General features: G+C 47.4%; 1 protein-coding gene across 2 annotated transcripts in view; it reads left to right on the top strand.

Annotated features, from left to right (window-relative positions):
• Positions 1 to 7,290: 7,290 nt before the first annotated feature.
• The window catches only part of FGFR3 (fibroblast growth factor receptor 3), a 57,789-nt gene continuing 37,838 nt past the window's right edge, over positions 7,291 to 27,241 (top strand). For both annotated transcript variants that reach the window (XM_082050402.1, XM_082050401.1), the window contains exons 1-2: positions 7,291 to 7,394; positions 7,602 to 7,824. In XM_082050402.1, the coding sequence (XP_081906528.1) occupies positions 7,650 to 7,824 (175 nt within the window). In that variant the 5' untranslated portion in view covers positions 7,291 to 7,394; positions 7,602 to 7,649. The remainder of the gene's footprint in view (positions 7,395 to 7,601; positions 7,825 to 27,241) is intronic.

Here is a 27,241-nt window from a genome sequence, read left to right as displayed (position 1 = left end):
CAATTTAACTATACAAGGGGCTGAATCTCTGCTGGAAAAAATGTAGATGTCTGCAAATGAAAAAGATTGAAAACCACTGACTGAAAAACACTGGCTATTCTGTCTGCATTTTTTTAAGGAAGACTGGAGTTACACTGTAAAAAAATGCCTTCAGAATTGTCCATTTACCTTTTGCTAGTATCAAAGATATGTTTGTGATTTGCAAAAAAATTGCCATCTTGGGTGTTTGATGTCATGATCGTTAAGGATCCCTTGCAACTTGAGATATTTTGTGTTTCTGTGATCTTTCAGATTTAAAGATGATGCACAAATGTGAAATAGTGCTGTACGTGAAACGGGGGATGAAGACCATGATCTTAGGCAAGGCGGTGGTTTGGAGAACCAAGGCCTTCAGCTGCCATAGATCTCCCACCTTGGACCACCTCTGGCACTTCCAGCCAGTGCCCGTGGGCTTAGGGGGATCCCGATGCACTTTACACCCTCACAGCAAAGCCTTGAAGCCTCTCCCACCCACAGAAAGAAACCCCACAGGCTGCTAAAATGGGGTAAAATCTCTCCCCCTTCAGCAGCTGAGCATCCAGGATCCCTCCATTATCAGCCCAGAGGGGCACCATCAGAAGCAGCTTAAGTTTAAAAAGTCATATTTTGGAGGCATCTAGCTCTCTCCATTGACCATAACAGCAGCTCAGGTCCATCAGGCTCCTAATGCAGGTGCGTTGCTAACTTCACTTGAAATTATGCAGGTTTTTTAACCTAAACAGACATGGGTGACAAAGCATTACAGAGGCAGGAGATGCTCAAAGAAGGTGGGGAGTTTCCAGAATTACAGTTAATGGCAAATCTGGGGTAAACCTTGGGTCTTCTCCATAAATAAAAACCTTTGACCTGTCGGTGAATCTTTTACAAGGCGCTCAGGATCAGTGGTATCTGGCATCCAGTGTTTCCAAATGCTTATTAATGATTCATCTGATCCATTGACCTAAAGCAAAATCAGCTATGAAAAGCATGGCAGAACCAAGCAGGCCTTGCAGGGCTCATTCTCAACAATACTTCAGTCCCCCAGCACTTTTCTGGTTATGTTTTAAATGACTCGGGGTTTTTTTTCAGAACATATATCGTTGACCTGTGTCAAAAGTACATGCAAAAACCTGGGGCAAAATGCAATAGAGGAGGGGGAACATCACCAAGTTCTGCATTGTAAAAAAATGCATTATAAGTTCTTCCTATAAAGGGATAATTTCTATTCCAGGAAGAGCTCCCAGCATTGAGGTCACTTCTCTTCTAAGAAGCCTAAAGGATGTTTTTCTGGTTTAGGATGAGAGTGCTCTAATTTATTCAAAATATTCATTTGCCCATGTCCCCAGTGCTACCAGGACCACCACCTGCCCCTGCCCACCACAGCATCCCAGTTCAGCAAGGGCTCGCAAGGTCCTTTGCGTGTTGCAAACTGCACTATAACTTAAGCAACCAATTCCCTCCCGAGGAAAGAGGCTGCTAGAGCCTCACAGTGTTCCTGGAATGTTTGGAAATACTTGTCAAAACACAACTCTGGTTTCATTGTTAGTTCTATTAACATTCAAACATTTCCCTTGTTGATTAAAGGCACTGGCTCCACACAACATCGTAAAGTCAATACCTACCTGCCTCCTATCCAATTTCTTATGTAACCGCCATTTTCCACACCATAAATGTTTTTCTCTTAATGATGAATGAAATGATTTATGCCACAATTACTATGTAGAGGCCTTTCAGGGCTGCCAGAGGCCAAATCTCCCTGACCACAGGTTGCATTCTTCATGATGTTTGATCTGGACATCCAGCACGCTGCGTGAGGGGAATCACATTTCTACAAAAGCACAGGATCCCTGAGGTAGTTATCACTCCATTATGACATGGCTGGATGTGGTCCCACAAGCCAAGCTGCAGATCAGGAGTCGGTATTTGGGAAGGCAGTTCACCTTCCTGGGCTTTGGAGTGACCGATTGTACCATGAGGATAATAACACTTAACTATCCCCTATGCAGTTATCTCTGTTTGTAATGTATCCTGAGACCCTCCATTGCTTTTCCACTGCAAAGCTGCTGGATGTGCACATAGGATCTGGAATGCATATGTGTGTTGCTTCTTGTTTCAAATGCCAGTAAAAGCTATAGAGTCACCCAATTCTGTAACATGTCCTGTGTATTTAACACACTGATACGTGTCTAAGCCACCAACCCTACCTCTGCAGCTGAATATGCCCAGAAAATAAAGCCACCACAGGAGTTGCAAGGAGATAGCCATAGAAATCAGGGTCTAGATGTGGCTGGGCTGCAGTGAGACGCAGCACGGTGTCAGCACTGGCTTTCGGGAGCACACAGGCTGTATTAAAGCAGAATTAAGAATGGCTGACTTGTCCCTGTATTGAGCCTTCCCCTAAAGTAAGACAACGTGCCACTGAGAAAGAGCTTGCCCCAAACTCACAGTAATAATGCCCTAATATTGAAAAGAATTCTGCTGTCTCTACTAGATTAAAGCCTTCAGCTGGTGTTTATTTTAGGATGTGGCTGTTTATTCTGAAAGCTCCCATGCTGCTCTCTAAGCATCCCTTTCCCTGGCTTGGAGTGGGGCAGAGCAGGGGAAAAGCCCCTGGAGAAAGGAGGGTAAGGATGTGGCCACCAGGCCATCCAGCAGGGCCAGGACTTGGGGAAGAACCCAACATGTGGCATCTCCAAATAGTTGGAGATGAGGGGTGTTCCCATACACCCCTGCCATGGGTGGGCAGCCGGGTTAGACAGGCAGCAGGAGGCAGCTGTGCCCTTCAGTGATGTCTGGTCACAACCAGGAGACAAGACTTCAAGTATGGCCATTGGGCTCCCAGCAGTTCATCTTGGGGTTTGTCCTCATGGGCATCAGCCTGCACAGGCACATGGGGTATTAAATGAGCTAAGGCTTTATTTCAAACACCCCCTAAAATAAAGTGTCCTGCTACACCCGCAAGTGCAATGCTCCAGCTCATTTGCTTGAAACATCCTGCATGGTGATGGCATGAATAGGTCTGGCAGGCACAAGTGGTCTCCGTCTCCTCCTCTCCAAGCTCCAGAGCATTGTCTTGGTTTACTCCAAGGACAGGGAATGCCCAGCCTGCACAAGCCGTCAGTGGCACCTCCAAGAGCCGCGTGTGACCCCAGTGCAGTCCCCCGGCTGCACACACAGCTGCTGTGCTGAGTCAGCATTATTTCAAGGTCTGATTTTAAATCTTTGCTTCTCAAACCCTCCACAGGCTCGTTCCATTTTTTTTTCTTTTATCTCCATTTTCTCCAATCATCTGCTTTGCTCTCCAGGCTGCCAAATTATTTTACCTCTGCCAGCACTCCCCTGTACGCAGCTCTTGCAGAACAGACTCAGTGTGTCTCTCCAGCTCACTCGTTCCTTCTTATTTCACTTCAAATCAAACAACTCACCCCTTGCAGAGCCTTTTATTCCTCATCTGTCCATGCTGTTCGGTGGGAAACAAATTCCCCAGGACGAGGTTGTGTTGCAATGAGCTTGCAGAGGGTGCAGGCATGGCGAGAGCCTTCGCAGGGTGGCTTAACCTCTCACAGTGTTTACCCTGACAATCATTTGGATCCTTAATCTTAGCAACAATGACTTTCGGCTTGAAATTCAATAAACCTGCCCAGAATTGCAGTCCTTTGGGCTGGCTAGCTAATAAAAAACGGTTTAGCCATTCCAATGCACTTTATTGATATAAATGGATAGTGACATGAGCTCTGGAAAACGTACTCCAGCGTCTGCATCCACTGATGCTATTTAACCCCTGGATGCTGGGGCTGGGCAGCTCATGCTTCTACTCACGCACACTGACACTGATCTCCGAACCGATATTTCCATTCAGCCTCATGTGAGCTTGGAACTGTCCGTCGGGCCAAACAAACAGCTCGTTACGATGCTGTGGGGCTGCGATACTCAGTCTGGCAAACAAGTTGGCTAACAAGTCCCCATTTTGATAAGAAATATTTGGCAATATTTATTGTGTGTACCTAACGCGATACGATTCAGAGACTCACGTGTCCACATCTGTGATCAAACTTGCCCAGCGTCATAAAACTTGCATTGAAGTTTCACCTACTTCATCGCTTTGCTCCAACTCAGTATTGATTCAGGAATCACTTTCTGCCTGCCAAGGAAGCAAGTTCTACAAGGACGGGGATATATGGAGGTACCAGTCCCCAGTATCGGTTTTGCAAGACTCTCATTTTACCCAGCATTGCTTTAGCTCAGGGCTGTCCTTTTGCTTCACTGTCTGCTTTGCTAAATAGAACAGCTCAGATGTGCAGGTGAGCACCTCTGCACAGGAGAGATTGCAGGGGAAGAGAAGAAGTTCATGCCACTGCACCCGATCTCATCGCATGCCCTCCTCCAGCAATGCCAGCAAAGGTGACTTATGAGGAGCCTAAGGGCTTTTGGACAAGCATCCCACAGCCTGTCCCATCCCCATCTTCTGGACAGACAGGCAGAAGGTTCTGCTCAAAACATTCACACCTGGAGCCGATTTTGCTGACAGCAGCTTGGGTTCAACTTACTTCGAGACTATTAGCAGGTTGCATTTTCAGAGGGAGAGATTAACAACCTCCTTCCCAGGCAGGGTTTTGGAGAGGCATGAAGGGAGCAAGGGGCTTGAGCCATGCCAAAGCCCGCAAGGTGTGCAAGGTGCCCCAAATTTCTTCCCAGGACAGCTGCTTTTTGTGGTTGAGCCCCTGGTGGGGTCTGGGCAGATGGAGGTGCCATGGGAGTGTGATGGTGACAGGCTGGGACACTGAGAGCATCACTGAGTGCGTTGTATTTCATCTGCTTATCCAGGAAAGCGCAGCCACTCACCAACCCTGAGCTGCCGAAAGGGGTTTGATTTTCATCACTGACAGCTCTGGATATTAAGGGGATAAACAAATACAAAGTTCTAGGACGGGAATATAAATAATAAAGGGTAAAAGGAGAACAAACACATTGGCAGCAAGAATATCCCAGCATGAAGGGGGGAATCCACGCTCCTAGCTTGAGGGGGAAGGAAAACTTTGGGGCTAATATGCATCTTATGGCATAGTAGTCCTAAAATAAATGCAATTGTGTTGTGCAGGGTTTACTAGACTATGTACGTGGATTTTTTTTATAGCAAGAAAGTGTCTGAGACACAGTCCAGAGCTGTAGTTTTTGCTGCACAGCATTACATCCCAGGTTCTGTTACAGTGGCCACCACAGTGATGAAGCGGCATCTGAAAATCTGCATTTAATCGGGTCTGTGCTCCTCAGCCCCAAGTGAGTGGGCTGCACCAGAGGTTAATAAACGGGAAACCTAAAAATATCCCACTCCAGGGAAAAGTGCGAACCTTAAAGTCCTTCTTACAGGACTATCTCAATATCCCTTTGATTTCCTGTTGTAAAGGGCTTCCAAATGTTATAAGCTTTTAGTTTGCCTCCAAATGAAAACCAGTTCAAAACCATTAAAGGGTTGAGCTGACTGGATGTGAGATGCAGACCTTTACATCTCCCAGCAACCCTAAAACTCCCCAGGTTCAGATGGATCATTTCTGTCTTATTACCCCACTCCAGTAGCATCACAAAAGCATTTGCCTTCACCTGACATGGAGGAATGATCATTGTGGTGCTTCTGAAAAGTACTCACAGTAAGAGAAACCACCCTGGATTCTCATTTTTCTATTTTAGCTGTGATCTGGGGAAAGCTCCTGATCCTCCTTTGCTGCTTTCCTCTTGGAAAATGGGGATCATAATAGTAACAATAATGGGTGTTGCTCTTACTCTGTTGACTTCACATGAGATCAGAATTTGGCCCTGCTTTTGCAAAAACTCATCTTCAAAATAACGACGGCAACAACTCCTGATGCAGTGTTATAATTATGCTGCTGTTGTCAGTTTTATTTTTATCGATTTTCTGGCACCTCCAGCACAGCTGTTCTGAGACCAAACATCGTGCAGTTTGACACACTGCCAAGCCACCTCTGTGACGGTGAAATAACCATATTTTATTTATATGTCTGCTTTTCCCCCCATTGTTTTCATTTAAACCCACGGTGTCACTGGCGAGGGTCTCCTCTGACATGTAGGATTTCCTCACTGCAGCCCTGTCTCAATGCTTCCCCACACAATGCAACGGTATTGAGATGTCAGAGTCTCTGTGCCTGATAAAGGTGTCAAGACAGATCCCGATCGCAGCGACAGCAGCGCGAACTCTGAGCCCTCCACGGCAGCCACAAGCGATCCCCACCATACATGCTCACTGAAAGCCAAACCACGCTGCCCCGATTTTTCCTCTGTCCCAAACAACCTCAGCTTGACTGTTACGCAGGTCAGGTTTTTGGGTCGCCTATGCGGAGTATTTTCAGCTCTGATAATATTTGCATCTATTTTCGGTGAATGAGCTGCTACGTCAAGGGGGATTAAAGCAGAGCTGTGACTTCTCTGTACAAAGCAGCTTGGATTGCTTGTCAGCAGTAACTGATGCATGTCACTTTGGCAACTCAGCTGTGTCGGGGGGCTCTGAGATGACCACAGTGTCCCAAATCAGAACTGGGACAGATCATCATAAATGTAACTAGATACAAGTGACACCTCATCAGATTTTATTGAAGTAGCTAGCCCAGTTAGTGACAGCAAACACACAGAGTCAATGGTAGATGTGATTACTCCCACCAACAAAAAACAGCGAGTCTGTGCGTTTGGTGGGTGAAGTCAGGGTGCCCTAAACAGGCTGGTGGCTTCACGTCGGGGTTCAGCGTGGCAACCCTGCCAGGGGAGTGGGTGTGCCGCCCATTTGCTGTGCAAGCCCTCAGGCAGAGCCGAAGCTTTGCCTTCAGTTTCTGTGCTGCCCCCCGCACTCACGGGTCCCCCTTCAGCCCACTCCCACCGCCTCTTTTCAGAAGATGCACTGTTAGAGGGCCAGAGCAAGAAAACACACGGGTGTGTTCCACGGCACACGGTGGAGCCGCGAGCGGCTGCCGCGGGGTTTTAAGGCAACTTCAATCCCAAATACATGGGAACAGGGTGCCTGCCGCACCCCGGGGGCTTGGCGCGAGCCGCCGCCCGCTCCCAGCGGCACCCGGCCGCCCCCCTCTCTTCCCCGGCGGAGCCGCTCTCCCCCCGCGCAGCCCCGGGGGCCGGGCGCGGAGCGGAGCGGGCGGCGGGCTCGGCCCCCCGCGGTGGTGGGGCGGGGCGGCGGGGCGGGCGGCCCGGCCCGGCGGGCGGGGACATCGCGGCCGCCCCGCTCCGCTCCGCGCCGCGCCGAGCAGACGCAGGAGCGCCGCGGCGGCGGTGGCGGCTCGGCCAGGCGTGTTCCTTCTTTACCTCCCTCCCTCCGTCCCTCCATGCGCGGTGCGCGGCCAGCCGCGGGGCTTGCGCAGGTAGGCGCCCCGCCGCCGCTCAGAGCCCGGGCTGCGCGCGTCCGTTTACGCTTTTTTACTTCCCTTACCACTTTTTTTTCCTCCTCTTTTTTTCCTCTTATTTTTCCTTTTTATTATTTTTCTTCTCCTCCTCCGTGTCGGCACCGGGGGCGGGGGGATTGGGATTCCTCCTCCTCCCCCTGAGCGCCTCTCTCCCTCTCCCGGCAGCGCGGCGGCGGAGCGGAGCGGTGAGCGGCGGCAGCATGCGGCTGCGGGATGTCTGAGGCGGGCGGTGCGGCGGCGGCCGCGCTGCCCCGGCGCCGTGCCGGAGGCATGCGGGCGGCCTGGGGCTCCGTCTGGTGCCTGTGCCTGGCGGCGGCCGTCGGCGGGATGCCGGCGGGGCGGCGGGGCGGCGGCGCGGCGGCGGAGAGGAGCGGCGGGCAGCCGGCAGGTAAGGCTGCGCGGCCGCGCACACGTGCTCCGCGCTGCGGCTCGGACCGGGGAGCGGGTCGGTGACGGCGGGCCGGGTTTAGCGCTGCAAGTCTCCGCGCTGTCCCGGAGAGTGGAAGGGGGACGGATGGAGATCGCCGGAGCAGGCTTTGGAGCGGGAGTTACAAACGCGGCGCCAGGGAGGTGGCAGCGGGGCCGGGGTGAGCCTCCTCTCACAACCTCTCCGCCAAGGCTTAGAGGCGCCCAGGAGGGTAAAACAGATTTTAAGACGATCCCTGTGCCCCAGAAGTCCTGTCCCAGCCATGGCAGTACATGCAACCCCCGGCGTTTGACCCGTGGCTGCGTTTATAACTGCAGCCGGGGAAGGAAAGGTGCCTCCGTACATGTGTAGCGCGCATCTTCAGCGCACGTCAGAAATGCTCAGGCCATGTGTGTTCGGGTGGGAAAAAAGGAGGGTCATTTATATCCACACCTTAGGAGCAAAACTGGAGTTGCGACAGCTCCGGGTGCATACACGCTGGATCGCGGCTTAATAACTGTGGCGGTGCTGAGAAGGGAATAGCATTTCAGGGAAGGCAGTAAAGATCTCCCCTCGAGTGGCAGCACTGCAGTTGCAAGTGAAAAAAAGTTAACACGTCGGACCAAAGAAGTTTTTTTTAAAAAAATACACGGCGGGTTTGAAACGTCGTGTCTCTCTGATATGCCTCAGCTGCTACCTGAGTCCCTGTTTATTTTTCAAAGCTCTTTAATGGAAGGGAGCCCCCTCGCAGCCCCCCGTCTTCGGGATTGCATGTACCCGGCAGAAAGTTTCCATTGTTCAGGAAAGGGTTTGAAGCCTGTTTGCCAAAAAAGTGACAGGGGAATAAATGGGCTTCGTGGAGGCTGGGGGGTGGGGGCATTACTTTCATACCCCTTTTGGTTAAAGCTATAAATCACACCGGGGGTTGGTTTTGTTTTCAAGAAAGTCCTAATAAAACACCAGATTCTTAGTGTAACTCGTTTGGCTCATTTTTCACAGCCAAAAGAATTGATTTATGGGGCAACATCTCAGCGACTTGGTCAGAGCAGATGAGGTCGGTGCGCGGGAGGAAGCGAGCAGCCTGTGCTGGTCACAGGGGTGGGAAGCGGCAGAAACAAAGTGTCCCCAGTTCTCCCCATTTTTGCCTGAAGTGCATACTGGCTCTGTCACTTTGGGCACAGCTAAACCCACGGGGGTCGGGAACAACCTCAGTGGCTGCCTCGGCGGTCGCCTGGGTTTCCACCTGCATCTTCAGCCCAAGGCTTGGGGTTGATGATGTTGTCAAGTAGCGCTAAACCCTTCCTGTGCTCTAAGACACCTTTGCCCGTTAAGGCTTTAGGATAACGTTTGAATTTTAACAAGTGGTGTAGCTGGAGGCTGTACTGTGACAAGCGTCCCTCTGGTCATGTCTGTGAGCCGAGTGATGGGTTAGGATTCCAGGGGCTCTGCTGGAAATCTTCAGGACAGGCTCTGTTACCGCTCTGTCAGCTTTTTCTAAAGCAAAGGTGTAACTGTCAAACCCTCCTGTGCTCCCTGAGAGCAGAATTCATCCCTGAGCAGAGGGCTCCTGTTAACCCCAACACCCAGCAATGTCTCTAGGAGTTGCCCCATCACTGCAAGCTGCTGGAGGGTCCTGCAGGTGGGGGGCTGCGAGGGCAGGGGCAGCTTGGTGATGCCGGTGGTTCTCCCAGCGCTGACCACGTGTGTGGGGAAGCGTGAAGCCGGTGCTGCTCGCTCAGCTCCGTGCCGAAACCAGCAGCCCTGCCAGCGCAGGAGCACCCGCTGCCCGTCTGACCCTGGAGGGGGAAAGGCTGTGCAAAAGAAACTGTAAAGAATATAAACCTTCAGAGCCAAGTAAAAACACATTTTACTTTTTCAGTCTTTTTGAATTGAATGGTAAAAAGCAAATTCTTTCTCCTAGTCAAATGGGCCATGGGGTATTGGCTCATTACTGAGGGTTGTTGTTCGCTGGGCTTTGCATTTACAGTCTAAGGCCTTATTTTCCATAAAGGGGCTTGGAAGGATTTTTCCCCAGTGATCTAATTCTCCACACGGGTCTGTGAAGGCTGTAACAGCTACTGCTTTGTGCCTATACTCAGCTACATAAAACACACATTGAAGGGAGGCATTCTCGAGGTATGTGTATGTTTGCTAATATGAATACTCGCTATTAGCGGAGGTGGAGGGGGTGCAGGTTTTAACATCTCCGCAGGGAGGTGTTCGGCTGTTGGCAGGAAGGAGGCAGATGGCGGGGCTGTTGCTGAATAGAAGCTAAACTAAAAACACCAGGGGCCTCATCTGGGCTGAGTTTCTCTTCTCTCCTTTTCTCGGGGCTGCTGCAGGAAGAACAATGTCAAATTTCTCCCCCCCCTTCTTTTTTTTTTTTATGAATGAAAGTAGAGAGGCAAGGCAGGATTGAATGTGTATGTCATTCAGGGGCTATGACAGAGATGATTAGGGAGGTCAGTGAACTCCTTTGCAGCCTTGAGCATGCGGTCACTCTATTCAGCAGCCACAGAATAGACATCAATATAAAAAAGCCCGTCCAATTTGCATTAGTATTCAGATAAAGATATTACTTCGTACGATTTGTGAATGTCAAGTAATGCTAGCTTTTTTCTTAGAGGGCAGACCAACTGAAATGGCAGCGTTTCACTTTTAAAAGCTTATGATAACTGACCTGTCTCCCATAGCTGGTGTGTATGTGTCTGTCTGCGTACAGACGGTATACATGAAAAAGGGAATTTTGGGGCTTCTTAGGATTTGTATTGCACTAGTTAGTTGCTAAAGTTGCCTGTGTGTGTTGAAAGAGTTTTACAGAGAGCTGCTAATGTTTGTGCGGGAAGGGGAGAGCTCTCCTGACGGAGCAAGAACCAAAGTTTCCCTGTGCGGTACTGGAGTCAAATTGTCACCCAGAGTTACTGCACAGACAGTTTTCAAGCCAAAAGAATGCAAAAGGGGCCATTTGGGGATTTTGCTGGAGTTGAATGGGATGGCTTGTACCAATTCCTGTGACTTTTCTGCTTGGAAAGAACTGGTGACGCAGTGGCCGAGGTGTTTTTCTTCACGCAGCTGATAGCCACCTGGCTTTCGTAGCCCTCCAGCGAGTGCCCAGCGAGGGGTCCGGGGTGTAGGGTACAGCATCCCGCATCGCTTCGCCTGGCATATCTGAGCATTTCAAAGTTCACTCTGAAATTATAAGGGGATTGAAGTGGGTGCCAAATGGCACCAACCATTCCTGGAGCCAGCCTCAGGGTTTATGCATTAAAACCCTCTAAAAAGAGTCTCATATATATATACTTTGTGCGTGAGACCAGAAACCTTTTAGATTCAGTGGGCAGCTCTGCGGGATACAGTTTTGAGATTAAAAGTTGATCCATTTGTTCTCATTAACAGCAGCAGCTGAGAAAGCTGTTGAGGCTAGTATACTTTGCTAAGCGATAAAGTAAGAGGATGATGAAATACGGCTTTTAAAAATTCTATTTCTTAGCAAATAGTGAACTAGAAAGTCTGTTACACTGCAGAGAGGGGCTCATTAATGTATTTAATACTAGCTGTATAACATCACATCTTCTATGCGTATTGACAAGGGTCACTCCAATTAAATCTGAGAGGTTTTTTTTCTTTTAATTACGACTTTATTAACAACCACTGGGTAGGTAATGTGATGAAAGTAAATCCGAAATTTGTGTAGCCAAGTGTTGATCTGCTAATTAAATCATGCAATTAAAGTAAGCCGCTCTGACCAGCATGTTAACTTTTATGACTCCAACAAATTTTCAGCGCTGTTTGGGAAAGCGTACCTGTCCAGAAGCTTGTGTGAATGTGGTTTTTGAAGTTAGGTGAGCACTGAAGGAATTGTGATTGCTGTATCCTGCTACATCAAGACCATTTTCATCCAGTGGGACACAGTCGGCTGCTTGGGCAAAGCTGAAATTTTGCTTGAAGCTCAGGGAGGACTTTTTTCCTCTCCATAATGCTGAGAAACAAAATTTTTCCCCTTAAAATATGGTCGGTAAAAATGAGCTTTCATATCCAGCTATATGCTTAGAAAGCTGACCTCCCTGAAAACTTCCTGGATACATCTGCTATTTCAGTTTGGAGGCCCTAAAAGACAGTAAAATCACCCCAGTTACTGAGCAGTTTCCAGTTTACAAAAGCATTTGACCAAGGCGTTTCTGACAGTGGTCTGTCAGCCGGCACACAGAGCTATGACTGAAGGCATTAATTGGACCTTAATTTTGGTTAGGGCATGGTCTACCGGGAGGTTTTTCTGGCTGGTCGCTAAAGTGTGTAGGATGCAGTGCAGGAGCCTGAGCATGAGCCCTGAGGCTTCAGAAGCAGTAAAGAATTTGCTGTATTGTTCTTGTAGTATAGCTTTTGGCAATTTTTAGTATATGTGGAGTAGAATATTACAAATTCAGATATTTCTGTTAAAAATACAAACGAGATTCCTTCCCCAGTTTGGTGACTTTTTCCCAGCTAGGCTGGACGTGATACGCAGATGGTCAATTAAAAACCAGCCCTACTTTTATTCTGTTTCCCTGTTTGAATAGACTTTTCTCTTTTTCCTAGTGCACTACATGCTTGTAACTTTTCCTGTGTCCTGGGCATTTTTCTGGGGCTCTGCATACCTGTTTATTATTTTTTCTGAGCCTTCAAAACAAAAAAAGGCAAAAAACATCACACTTGAAATCTCCTGCTGACTCAGCATCCTCCAAGCCATTTGGTAGCCTGCTTTGATAGAGCTGCTTCAGGGTTTGCCATTTCATCTCTTTTAATATTGGTTAGTTAATAAAATTTATTTCCCTCCACGTACCGGGCTGGATGCCAGAGAGGGTCGTGGCTTGGTAAAAATTCACCATACCTCCCTTTTTTGCAGCGAATGGGACTGTGGTTCAGCAAAGCCATTCATGGTATGTGAAAGCGGACAGTCCAGGCTGCTAGGAGGAATAAATCCGATAGCACCCCCTATGCAAACGATGGGCTAAAACCATGTCTGAAGACACGTACAATGCTGAAAGTGCCTTAAAATACCTTGTTACACTTTGACTTTTTTCCCTTGGCCTCCTGCATAGCTTATCAGTTTACTGTTTGCCCCTCTTTTGGCTGTTTATCTGGTGATCTTGTAAAAAAAGTCCTTTTTCTCTGAAGCAGAGCTGACTGTCTCGGTGCCCCCTTTCCGATACACTCACAGCTCAGGTTGCCAAGTGCTGTAGATATGATTTAAAACTCTGGATGTGTGAAGAAGGGCTTTTATTCCTGTGGTGAATGCAGTATTCCTGTGTGCTTACCCCTGAAGTATCTGCTCCTTGGCTTGAATGACCAGGAAGTTTCTGTAATATCAAAAGCAAACAAGAACCGTGAGATACGAGCTGAGTAAAACCTTTGGTAAACTTAGTAGTTAAAATGTGAAAGGTAATCAGACATAAACCTGCCCTATTATTCTGATAGACTATCTGGGGGGTTGTCACATTCAGGTGGATAGGGACTAGCCAGGTACATTTTTTGTTTGTTTTGTTTGTTTCTTTCTTGTGTGACACTCACATTACCCGGTGTTGCAAGGCATTTCTTTGCAGGATAGCAGCACAGTCAAGTAACAAAACATTGCTCCAGTAACTGCTTCAGTTTCAGAAGTATTCATCTAAAAAAGGTGCGGTATTTGCTGTGGAGGGGGAGCTAGGTCTTGTGTGCTGGCCTTGCTTTCTCAAATCCAGAAAGCAAGGGAAGATAAAGAGTTGGTTAAATAAAAAGGTTATATTAAAACTTGGAAGGAGATTTCTTTATCGCGCAGAACTGTATGCAAAACAATTACCATGTGCTTACACGTTTAGCATCTGTGAGATTTTGGGGCCGTGCCATTTCTGCAGGTTGCGAGGGGTTAAAAGTATTAATGACTCAGAAGTGAGAAGGGTTCCAAGTCTTCGGGTGAGGAAAGGACGCAGTCTAGGATCGCTCGCTGCGAGCCAGCTCGGCTCGGCAGCCTGCGGTGTGTGCTGAAGGCACTTTTCCCCGGGAACACTGTGGCACGGGTACCCCAGCATTGGTGTTTGCACCCAGCCATTGTACTGCGAGCTGTCAAACTACCTGGAAATATCAAGCTGACACATGGCAGCATATTGGTTTGGGGTATTTTCCCTCTTTTCCTTTTCAGCCAAGGAGCCAAACCATCGCTATATCCCTTAGTTTGAGTATAAGGGTTTTAGGGAAAGGAGGTAACAGGTGATCCTGGTGCATGCCAGGGACCTGCAAAGGTGACTTCCCCACACCTGCCGTTTGATAACTGATAAAAGTATTTGTTGGCTTAATTTAATACTTTTGTCTTCAAAAGTGGAGTGTTTCACAGTTGCACTTTTATTGCGCTGTACTACCTTGTGCCATTCATGAGGAATCTCACTGAAGTATTTCAGCTAACGAAGTTAAATCAGTAAAGCTTTGGAGACCACATCACTGCTAAATTACAAAGTTTGGGCTAGTACCCAGCGGTAAGGGAATAAAATGGATTTCAAGCATTTTGGAGTTGACTTGAGGCGAGCTGGGTGTAGGGCAGTCAGCAAAATAGCTGGGTATTGCTTAGGGACCAAACCCGGTGCATGGGTGAGTTCTCACTGATGCCAAGGGAGAGAAGCAATGCAGAGGAAGGCGAGAAGTGGAGAATTTGACTGTCGTAGAGCTCTGAGGAGACTGTTAAGGGTGAGATCTCTGAGGCTTCTCTCACAAAACACAGGTGGCACCCGACCTCTGTGGAGATGGGCTGAGGACGTGGTCTCCATAGCAGGACTCACATCCTGGGAGCCATCTGGTCCCCTGTGTTGCAGGTCGCGGCTCTGTAGAGGAACTTACTGGGGGATTTCATCATGGCATGGAGCAGAGGAGATCATGTGAAGCCCTGAAGGTGTTTCTACTCTAGACTTCATGAGGTACCGCAGGGTAACATGCATCACCCTGGACTGACAACTCATCCCTTCTTAGTCATTCCCCCTGGGGAAGGCAAAATATGCATCTATGAAAGCTTTTATTTGAGGAGAAGGGAGCTACAGGAGATGTTCCTGCATCCAGGAACCAGACCAGCCTTTATCAATCTTACACATTCCCTGTCAAAAAACTGAAAAGCTCCCAATAATTGGAATTTTGATTTTACTTTGATGCTTGGCAGAGCTTGTAAAGATCGTTCATGGCAAGTTTGGCTCTCACTTTGGAGAGTTGTTGCTTTGTTTGGGGGCTTCACCATTCTTTGCTGCTTGTAGTCCTGTAAAAATAATAATGAGGTCCTGATCTTGCGCCTATTGAATCCTAAGCAAAAAAGCCCACGTTGATTTCCAAGGGAGCAGGGTGAAGCACTTCACAGATCGTGCTGGGAGCAGCTATTTAATGTACTTGTGGATTGTTTGGAAAGTTTTCTAATGACCCAAACATTTTAACAAGCAGAGGAAACTCACAAGTAAAAGGGTTCCCCGGTTTGAGGGTGGGGAGATGCCCCGTGCTGCTTCATGGGGACGATCCCTGGAGCCGGCTCTCCCTGACCTGTTCCTCTCAACCTGCTGTAACGCAAACCTTCCCTTCCCATCTTGGTTTTTATAACTCCAGCTTTGATACAAGCCAGCAGCAGCATCGCAGCCCAGATGTGAGCGCCAGAGGCCACAGTGACGGTCACCGCTTGGCGCGAGTCCCACGTGGAGCCGAGCTGCCGCGGCAGCTGATGTCCCTTCGTGTCCCGTCCTCGGTGCCATCGTATCAGTGTCGGCCGGCATTAGCCCCCAGTGCTGTGATCTGGGAGCGGCACAATGCGCCGGGGAAAGTGTTAATAATCCCCCGCGGGGGTCCGCAGGCAGCTGGGGCTGAACTGGGACTGAGCTGGGGCCACAGGCTGCTGGGGCCATTTTTACAGGGACAGGAGCTGGCCGGGAGCTTTCCCAGCACAAAGCAAAGGAAAAAGAATTTTCTCAGAGTGTTTGGGTTGTTTTTTCATACCTCCCACCCCCTTTTCACTTGCAAGACTCAAGCACAAGAAATTCCCTCCCAGCAAAATTATTTCAGCAGCTTGTTTGGAGACTGTAGGTCTTGAACTAACCGGTGATTTGATTTTTGTTTCAGTTTTTTAAATTCCTCTATATAGATTCCCCCCCAGGCAAGCGTTTTGTTCCTGGCGGGTAGCAGGATCTGTGCAAGATGAGCGTGCTGATTTCCCAGGATGTGCTTTGGGACATAGGGGGGTATCTGAGCTATAAGTGAAGAAGAAAAACCAGTTGCAATTGGAAGATTAGGGGGTTAAGAGTGTGCCCTGACAAATAACATGTGCAACCAAAGATAAATCTGTGATGAGCCTGTCTTTAATTAAAAGAATGACTGGAATTAGGCAGAAGTACCACCTCTCCTGATCTCTATCATGTATATCTGTGCGAATAAAGCATTTTTGGGGAGGGAGAAGAGAAAAACACCAGATTTTAATCACCCTTTGGTAGCCGATATGTCTGCCTTCTGAAAGGGCATATTTCTCCCTGTCTTAGAGTACCCAGGCTTGTTGACAGTAAACAACTGTCACTTGGCAGTTTATGAAAGAAGGAGAATGTTTAAGAAAACATGTCCAGTTTAAATAGTTATGTTAATAGGCTGGGGATTCATGCAGAAGTGGGGGGCTGGTAAATGGAAGTGCATAAATTAACTGGCATTTACTTCGTAAGAGATGAGCTGCAAGTGAGTGCAGCTGGAAAAAAATATTTTCAAACATTAGTTTTTACAGCCGGTGTGTTTTGCATGATTCTGCAGCTTTCTATGAAAGCATTATTATTTTTATTTCAAAGGAAAACTCGGAAAGCCTGGGTTCTTGCAGCATGCGGTGGGTCGGGCCCTTGGAGGCCCCTGGGTGGGATGAGCAGTGGGGATGGGAGCCCAACACTCCCCCTGACCGGCCCTAATGCGGCTTCACGCTCACAGGCAGCACTTGGTCCTTGCAGCCACCCTCCTGTGTCCTCAGCCTTCGCTCCGCAGGGGTGATTGGAAAGGAGACTGCAAGGAAACTGCCTCCCAATTTGTGAACTGATTAATTACAGAAAGAAAAAATTAAAAAAAAGAAAAAGTAAGAAACGGAAGATGGTGTCCTCTCTGCATCCCTGCCCAAAGTTGCTACAAATCCATCACCCACCTTCTTCTGAGCTTAAAAACTCATGAACGTAGTGAGTGATGAGCAACTGTGAAACATTTATTCCAGCTCGGCCCAAAGGCATCAAGTGTCAGAAGTGTAATGAGTGAGGACCTGGTGTCAGGCACTTCGAATCTGTAATTAAGCGTAAAAATAAGTTTCAGGCTTTCCAGGCTCCTGAATTCCCTGGCTTGGGAACAAGAGTATAAGCTGCTGTTGCGGGGCGGGGGGTGATATTAGCCTTGAAGATATGGGGTAAAGCCACGCTCCTGCACCCCCAGCTCCCATCCGAGATGGGATACAACCTAAATACCATAAATACTCTGAGATTTAAATAAATACAGTGTAGATACTCTGTTACAGATAATGTTTCTTTCAGCCGTGAATATTTCAGAGGGGGTTGACAGCAGCACCTTCTTTTGCCCTTGTTTCAGACAGAGCAGGGAAAGTTGCAGGAGCAAATGAGAACACCCAGAATACGGATGAAAGGGTCACATTTAATTTTATTTTGGCCAGTGGTTCAATTAATATTGCCATTATTTGGACAAGGAGGCAATGGAAACCCAAGCCTGAAACCTCCTGCCGCAAAAATGCTTTGAGATCTGCCCAGACAAAACGGAAAATAACTCCTAGAAAGTGTTTGTTGAGTTGTACTGGGGCTCCAACCTGTGTATTATTTAGTGAAGGAATGAGATTTCTGCCTCATTTTCATGTGTAAGTGTTCTGGCATCTTGGGATTTGAGAAGGCAGTGGGCTTCTCCATCAGGGAAGTCTTTGTGGAGGGATGGGAACCACCGAGGTGGCTGGGGGGACAATGAGGCATCTCACTTGGACACTTTGGTGCTCGTTGGCAGAGAGAAAGAAGTTTTAGAAGTGTTTCTGGTGGTGGAAGGAAGGGAAAAGTTGGGAAAATCAGACTGTGGAGGATGTGACAGGTGTCCAAAAGTGCCTGTAGAAGGTCCCTGACCAGCCCTGTCCTGCTGCAGGACACTGGAAACTGCCCTCTGCAGAAGGTCTGCAATTCCTTATGGGAGCATTAAAATATCTGAGTGTAGAGTTGTCTAACCTGCTTTGGGCATTACTGGAGCCTAACATAGTACAGTTTGGAGAAAATGATTATTTGGGGGCATTAAAACTGCTTGAAGGGAGTGGGAACCGAGACACGCATGACTTCCTTGAACTCTCTCTTAATTTATTAGGTGCAGTCCGAAACCCACCGTAATAGATACGTTTGCAGGAGACCATTAAAAGGTCCGTTCTGGTGAACCTGATGCCCCGCTGTTGCTGCTGGAAATGATAAACCGCTGCGTTTGGGGCGGATGGTATGCGATGCCCTGTGTGTGTGTGCATATGCATGGAAGCCGTTAAGTCCTGCTAATTTAGGGATTGTTTTCCAAGTCTGTTTTCTATAACTCCATAGACTTAATACAAATAAAGAACCAGCTAAGTTTCCTGTGAGAAGCGCAGAACAAACGCTAAGCGTGGGATTTGAATGCAGAAAGGTGAAAACACAAATGTATACAGCAACAGCAAGTCAAACAAGCTGAAAAAATATTGTAGGGTTGATTTAACAGAGCAGTGAACTCAAAGCTGTCTAATCCCTTTAGCAGCCTTCTTTAAAGAGGAGAAATAAAAGATTTTTTGACATCTACTTTTCTTTTGCCATCCATCCCAACTCTTTCCGATAAAGCTGAAGGATAAGAGATGAGTTTAGCACAAGGGCAGAGTGTTGCAGCTTTAGTTGATGTGCTTTCCTTTCTAAATAACAAAATCTTCGTTTGTCATTCCTGACTTTAGATTAAATGGATCAGACTTCCCGAAAGGAGATTACTGTTAAACTTCTCCAACTTGGGTACCTGGCACCTAAATCTCGCTTGAGGCACTGAAATAACAGGCTTGGTTTTGAAAGATGCTGAGCCAGGTCAGGCTCTGCATTTAAATCACTTAAGCACTCTTAAAATCTGGCTGCTCATTTTGATGCCTAGATATGGATTTCTGGGCTTAATCACCGACCTTTGCATTTCAAATGTTTGCCCTTTGTTTTCTTTACTAAGTGTGCACACAGAGCAGCCCCCAAATTATTTTTTCTTCCTTTTACACAGCTGAATAGAGCTAGCAGAGAAGACTTGAAGTTCTGTGTCCTATTACAGAGAAATAGGGATCTTTGACAAATGCCATTTTAGGTAACTCAAGGGAAACTTGCAAAAAGGGAGATATTGACTTGTTTTCATTCATGTGAACATGATCCATCGTATTTCAAAACCCCACAATCGGTTGGAAAAAAACGCACACAAACTACCCTAAACCTTTGCCCTCTCTTAATCCATGTACAAGAGGTGGGTTTTTGTGTTTTGTTTTGTTTTGTTTTTAAGATGTGTTTTCCCCCCACCCTGAAAGAGAGGCAATTGATAGGCTCATAAACAAATACCAAACATTAAGTTCTAATCTCCATATAGAGGAGCTTGACCCTTTTTATGGAGAGAGAAGGTAGGGAGAGGAAACAGGGCCAGGAGTCTGAGGTTTAATGCTTATTAAAGTTTTAGTGGGTGGGAAAATGCAATCAATAAATTTTATTTAATGCCTCCAAACTGGTGTTAGTTTTCACTAGCTACACTGGAGAGTAGTTTTCATTTTGAAACTAGGACACTCGTAGTTGGAATGACAATTAATGTGGAGTGAATATGGTCCCAGTTGGAAGCCGATTTTTTCAATAGCATGAAAACTTTCCCCACCTCCCCGCCTTGGCTCCGGAGTGAGGTAGCTTCCGTTTTTAATTAGCGAACCAGGCAAAATTTAGCTCATTGTGTCTTTCTGCTCCTTTGGCCCAGTGGATAGCTTGGATTTCTCCATCTTGCTGTCAGGAGGCTGTTCTTTTTTTTCCCTTTAGTTTGGGTGAGGAAAGGAAGGGGCGGGGGGGGGGCTTCAGGATACTTAGGATTAAAGTCATTGTTAGGGGGTATTTGCAGCCAGCTGCCTGCATTAAATGAAGATTAGAGGAGCACACATTCGAAGCGCAAGGGAAATGCAGAGGAGCTGGGATTTGGGAGCTGCATAGCTGTGAACCGAAGGGGAAAGCTTGGGGCTTTATGGCAAATTTTTTCTGATGCCATGTGATCTCAAAGCCCACTTGAGAAAAGCATCACAAGTACCAGAAAAGCAGCACAAGTAATTGCCAGGGCCGGACCTGCCTGGGAATTGTAAAGGGACTGGGAGTCTTTGCATCCTTAAAAAGTTCCTCTGAGGTAAAGCTAAACTTTGGGGCCTGGTGAACGTACGTATTGCTTAAAAATTGGTTTGCAGGAGCACATAAGAGGTGGTGAGCATTTTGTTATACTTCACTGAATAGCTGAAAACCCACCCTGGAGGTCAAAACTCCAAAAGTAATGAAGTTCTGAAGGACTTTAGGAAGGAAATGAGGATGTAGAGGAGGAGCCCAGAAAAAATAACTCAAAAGAGTTATTCAGCAATGCATGCTTATTGTTCTAAGGATTTTTAAAGAAAGTTTAAGAATATTTCAACAGATTCAGTTTCTCTCCGTTCTTCATGCTTTGTGGGGCACTTATTTGTGTAATCTGCCATTCTTGTTGCTAACTTTGCGAATTGCTTGGTACTTGTCACCTACAAACCCTCACAGGGTATCCTGGTCCAGCGAGGCAGGAGGGATGGCATAGAGCACTGCTGCTGAGGAGCACAGGCTTGCTCAGGCCCTTCACGATTTAGCAGGATCCAATCCTGCCCCAATGAGGCTGGGGACAAGCTTTGCTCAGTCCATTGGAATGCTGGGAAGCCTCAGTGTGTACCTCAGTTTCCATAGCTGCTTCCAGTGGCTTTGGAAAGGGGTTGTGGTTGTTGCTTGCTTGCTGCAAGAATGAGGGTTTTTTGAATTTCCTCAGGCATGAGAAGTGGGAATGCAAAAACATCAGCTGTTTTGTGGTGGGATCTGTCTGAAAGATCAAATCAGGATGCCTCTGCTGTGCTGTTCAAAAGCTGGGGCCAAGTTGGCCACCGTTCTTCAGAGGCAACAAGAGGCAGACACCAAAAGGATGATGATCCATCAGCACAATCTCTTGTGTCCCACTTGGGATCAGCCCAACGGGTGTCCTGTCACTAAACCTTGAGGAGGGAGCAGTCTGGGTTGAGCACGTTTGGCCACCGCAGTTAGGTGAGGCGGGCTGTGTGACATGTGGGAAAACCATCCCCAGAGACATTCAAGGCCAGGCTGGACGGGGCTCTTAGCAACCTGGTCTGAGCAGATGTCTCTGCTCATGGCAAGGGGGTTGGACTAGATGACCTTTGAAGCTCCCTTCCAACTCAAACTATTCTATGATTCTATGAAACCAGTTGCAAGGGTGCATTTGCTTGCATGCTAGGCTAAGACTGGTGGTGTCCAATGCTGCAAGAGTGGGTTGCTGAGATCTGATACAGTTCATTGCTTTACTGCTGTTGAGTAAAGCACAAAGGCTTTGGTGCCTGGGAGGGCAGGAACCATCAGCATGGGCATCCTTGATGTGCTTCAGCACAAGCCAGGAGCTCTCATAGGACATATGGAGCAGAACAGCCTGGGGACCTCAGCATCCTCACGCTACTGTGTCTTCACCATTCCTTGTGTTTAGGGACCATTGATGAAGAAGTGGAGGACATTTCATACAAGTTCTTTTATTTCTGTTAAAAAAAAAAAAAATCAAGGAGTACAGAACTGTGAGATAAATAGGAGTAGTCATTGCTCCATTGTTTTGAGTGGGGAACCAAGGAAAGTGATAGCACAGGCTGGCCAAATTTTAAGGAAAATTCCCCATCACTGCCTGTTCCTTTAAGCCAGAAAAGCTGAAGTCTGTCCTTGGGACTGGCTCTGGGCTCTCAGCAGCAACCAAAGCTTTGTGTCTCTTGGGTTTTGCATTCCCATTCTTCTTAGGTGTAGCCAGGAGACCCTTTTGATTTGTTCTCTGCTTTTAACTCCTCAGGGATTTCCAAGTGCCACAGGGAAATCCTCCTGGCCAAAGTGTTTTTGTAACTTTTTTAGCTTTGTGACAATTTATTTCTTCTTCTAACTCTCAGCATCTGAATTGGGTGATTTCAGAAAACAGTCCATTAAAAGGAGGATACTGTAGAGTCCTGATGAATCCTGTTTTCTACTTGGCCGGTGGAACAGAAAGCTAATTGCCAGTAGTAAATCCATTCAAAGGAAGGCTGGAGGGAGGGAGAAAAGCTAATATTCCTCCTTGAATGCCGTTTAATCTCTGAAACCTTTCATGCAGATGTAAATTAGGATTTGCACAACAGAGACAACAGTTGCTCATAGATAAGGCAGATTTGCAACATCTGCTTTTCCATTCTAGAAGCTCTTCCAAAGTCACTGCCGGGAATAGCCAAGCTAAACACTAGAGACTTTTTTTTTTCTCTTTCCATAATCTCTTGTTTATGAAGAAAGCTGTGTATGACACAGTTATCTTTCTGCTAATTCTTTAGGAAAAAAATTTGCTTTCCTCCTAACACAGATCTGAGAAAAAAGACCCCGCCAGGTGGTAAAACACTGCAGCACACTTGTTAACATCTTTGGAAGAAACGTTGTCTGGTAACAATTGCGTAGACTGCTGTGTGGTAATACAGTATAAACAGTTTGCCTTGCATTATTATTAAGAAAGCTATTTTAAGCTTTTCCAGGAGAACTACCACCTCCTAATGCCCCCCCGCAAACACACACAATAGGTGAAAGATAAAGTGGCACCTTCAGATGATGGAGTCAAACCATTTTCGGACGTGGTTTCCTAAAGGCACATTTCTCAGTCACAGTTTAGGCTTTTACAAAAGCAAACAGATTTTTTTTTTTAAATTTTTGCCAAGGTGTGAGCCTCAGTAATCAGGGGAGATAACCCCGCCAAACACCATGCGGGGAAATAATGTTTCCGCAAAGCATCCCCTGCTGCTGTGATGGCCAGAGCCCCTTCTTCCTGGGATGGCTGTAGCCTGACACCGGGAAATGTCTTGACCTTGGAGGGAGAGAAAAGGGAAGGAAGAGAGAAGAGAGGATGTATATTTTATATAACACTTTTATATGTATAATATTATATATACATGAATGCTATACATAATATTATATGTTATATATAAACATAACTATAAAATATATTTAATATTATATATAAAACACATAAAACTTATATTTTATGTTGTCTTATGCTGTGCCAGGCTGGTGATGTGCCCTGTGGGGTGGCCGGGTTGTGGCCAGGCAGGAATGCTCTGCCACTGGCACTGTCATAGCTGCTGCAGAAGAGAGAAAGCTTTGCCTTGCATAAAGCACCACCAAAAATACAATTACAAAAAATACCCCATCAGCTCCCCACGGTGCAGTGAGGATATGCAGTGACTTTAGCTGAGCTCGCTTTGCTGTGGGGGCCGCTCCCTTGATCTTATCTGCCCTGAGAAGGCAGGTACGTGGGGAAGGAGGCGATCCCACGATCTTATCGTGCCCACCTTCCATGGGGGCTGCTGCTGGGTACAGGGCCCGGCGCTGGTTTGGTTGTTTTCAATATTCCGTCAGGGCTTGTCTGCCTCTGAGGGAGCAGGGACGTGGCAGGTGCTCATGGGGAGGTGGCACTGGGGCTGCTTGTCACCCATCCTGGCTGCTTTTTAAAATAAGGTGGGTCCCAAAAGAACAGCGTTCAGCAAGAAAAGTGTTTTATTTCCCTTCTGGACAATGGAGTTTGGGCAACAGGGTTTACTCTTCAAAGAATCACAGAATGTCAGGGATTGGAAGGGGCCTCGAAATATCATCCAGTCCAATCCCCCCGCCGGAGCAGGAACACCCAGATGAGGTTACACAGGAACGTGTCCAGGCGGGTTTTGAATGTCTCCAGAGTAGGAGACTCCACAACCTCCCTGGGCAGCCTGTTCCAGGCTCTGGCACCCTCACTGTGAAGAAGTTTCTTCTCCTATTTAAATGGAACCTCTTGTGTTCCAGTTTGAACCCATTGCCCCTTGTCCTATCATTGGTTGTCACTGAGAAGAACCTGGCTCCATCCTTGTGACACTCACCTTTACATATTTATAAACATTAATGAGGTCACCCCTCAGTCTCCTCCAAGCTCAAGAGCCGCAGCTCCCTCAGCCTTTCCTCACATGGGAGATGCTCCACTCCCTTCAGCATCTTTGTTGCCCTGCGCTGGACTCTCTGCAGCAGTTCCCTGTCCTTCTGGAACCAAGGGGCCCAGAACTGGACACAATATTCCAGGTTTGGTCTCACCAGGGCAGAGTAGAGGGGAAGCAGAACCTCTCAACCTACTAACCACCCCCTTCTAACACACTCCAGGTACCATTGGCCTTCCTGGCCACAAGGGCACAGTGCTGACTCATGGTCATCCTGCTGTCCACCAGGACCCCCCAGGTCCATCGTTTTGCAGAAGTCCCAAGGTGAGATGGGGAAGCGTCCCTGTCCCACGAGCAGTGACACAGGTTGTGAGGGGTCGATAATACTGTGGACCCTATTGTGGGAAACTTATTTAGAGGACATGGTGCTGGTCTAAGCCTGGAGATAGTCTGTGGGCTCTTTGCCATCATGGCATTGTTCATCCCACTGCTACTGGGGCCAGGGGAGGTTTCCATATCCCTACAGCAGTTGGCCAGTGACTCGGTCATTGTGACCATAGTCCCCCTGGGAATGGGACACCAAACTCAACAGGAGAAAGCTCTGTCATGGTTGTTGCTCCATGATCCTATAATCCACTGTCACGGTGGATTTCATGCAATAAAATACATAGAACAATAAATGCTTTTGAATTAACCTGAAGAGAGACATGCGTTGAGTACTGCTGTCTTTCTGTTTGTTAACGTGCCAAATACAACTTGTCCAGCTCGAAAAGGGAAAAATACAATCCACTGAGAAATGAACCGCTTAGTCCATTCCACCACTGGGCTGTGAAGCAATCCTGAAAAGCCTCTTCAGCATTACTAGAGTTCAAGGTGGGGTGAGGAATATCTTGCTGTTGGTACTGAATGTTGAGTGCCTTGAGCCCTCTGTGGTGGGAGTCCCCGTGGGTTTTGGTTGTGTGGTGGATGTGCCCCAGCTGTGGGATGTTTGCTGTGGGATGTGTGGAGGAGGATGATGCTGATGGGGGAGGCATGCACCCTCCTGAGCAGTCCCTTGGGATGCTCCCAAACACTTGGATGTTTGGAAAAGCGGAATTGTGGGAAGCTATTCCAGGAGGAAAAACACAGGTGAAGAGAAATAACTGGATGGAGTGTCCTGGAGACAGGACTCAGCACCCTGTGAGGGGATGGGGGGCTCAAATATCCCCCATCCCACCGAGCTTCCCGTGGGCACTGTGGACCTTCAGTGCCCAAGAGCAGTCCCCCATGCTTTCTGCCACAGCACCTGAAAACAGTCTCTGACACTGGAGAGGGCACCAGCCAGGCTCTAGGTTGGCTTGAAGATTTTGGGTGGCATAAGCAGCCCAGGAATGCCCTACCACCCTCCACCTCCTCATCCTTTTGTGCTGAAAAGTAAATAACTGCGTATCCTCCTGCAGTTCTGGAGAACTGCCTGCTTTAAAACAAAAATATAACATTTCCAAGCTCAGCCAGAAGCAAGTATTGATATCAAAGAGGAGCAGACACCTGATGGAAATACTGACACACTTAAGCACTTGGAGCTATGAGCCACACAGAAGGTGAATTATCACTGGGATGAGCCAGGCAGCTATAAGTGAATACTTACAAAAGCATTTTAGAATTGCTGGGCCAGCTGCTCCTCACTGTGGAAGGTGCTTCCCAGCTAGTTGCTGCCTTTTTGCTTCTCTGAACAGCTTGAAAATTGCCTTTTTCTCTGTATTGTGTTTGCTACAAGCAGCGGTGATGCTGCTGCAAGTGCTGATCTCCATCAGAAGCGTCTCTTGGTGATTCCCAACTCATTACTGCTTTGGCTAAACTAATAAATGGTCGAATTTTAGTCATATCTTGGGAGCCCACAACCTAGATTGCCTCCTCCTCTCCGAGAACCCATTAAAGCTGCAAACTCCTTAATCCCTGTTCTGCTGGCAGGTGACTGAGTAGATTCCTGTAACCCCTACACGAGTTAACTCCCCAGTAATTTATACCTATGTCTACTGTGGATTTCGAAAAAATGCTGTTAATATTAGATCCCAAATGGGAGTTTCCTTTGGGAGAGCCAGGGGCAATTTTGCAACCTGATTTACAACAGAAACGCTTTAGGAAAGTTGCAAGGATGTGTGGAGATATCTGTTTGCCAGCAGCGAGGATGGTTTTCTTGGGATGAAGGACTGGGATCCCGGAGATGTGTGTTCAGCCCCAGTAAAGCCAAAACCCTGTCTCCCTGCAGTGCTGCTTTGCAGTGGGAAGTTTTCTGAGTCCCTCAAAGGTGCATGTCCAGATGCAAGACCCAACCATACTGGGGGAGCTTGTTGCCTGCTCCTCTGTACTGGTTTCCCTAAGACTTAGCAATGGGAGATGCAGGATGAAGAAGGTGACCAAACCCTTGCCCAGGTCCCCGGGAGGGCTCAGCCTATCTGTGTTAAACCCCTCCCAAGTGCAGGCTGCACACCCAGCTCCTGCCTGGAGGTGTAGACTTCTGCAAGTCAGCCTGCTGGCTGGATGCTTGGCCTCAGAGGAGTCAAGTTCATGTCTTCTTCATGTCTTGGTGACTCTTGTTGAGAAGGTGTTGGAAAGACCAGGCACTTGCAGCTGGAAGGTGGGAAGGAGGTTCTGAGCTCTAGGCACCCAGTGGGAGACGTGAGGTCTGGTTCCCCACTTTGAACTCTAGCTCTTCTCAGCATGGAAATGAGACTGTCTCTGCTTTCAGATTTATCCTTGTATTTGAAAGCTACATGAGGAATAATAAGAGTAAAATTTAGTTCTCCAAGGTCACAGCTCAGCAAAGTGTTTAAGCACTTCATTGCACATATAAGTACTTTGTGGAGGTCTCCAATTTGGGTTCTGTTTCTTTTAAGCCATAAGCATATAAACTGAAATTTGAAAAACTGTTTAAAGATTGAGGTTAAAACCATTAGTAACATTCTCCATTTAATTCACAGCTCCGTCTTTCCAAATATTAATACCAGTTGGTAGGAATAAAATCACTAGGGCTGAACTTTGCATTTAACAGGCATCAGGATATCTGCTGAAAACTGGCTGAGGAAATTGAGGGCAAAAATGCCAATATAAGGTTGTCAGATGATGCTTCTTTCCACAGAAGAAGCTTCAGACCCCAGTCATTCTGCTCTGAGTCAAAAGTGAATTTCCTCTTAATTT

This window comes from Streptopelia decaocto, assembly GCF_964273445.1.
Source record: "Streptopelia decaocto genome assembly, chromosome: 4".
NCBI classification, from domain to species: Eukaryota; Metazoa; Chordata; class Aves; order Columbiformes; family Columbidae; genus Streptopelia; species Streptopelia decaocto.
This window is presented reverse-complemented; position numbering and strand designations above follow the sequence as displayed.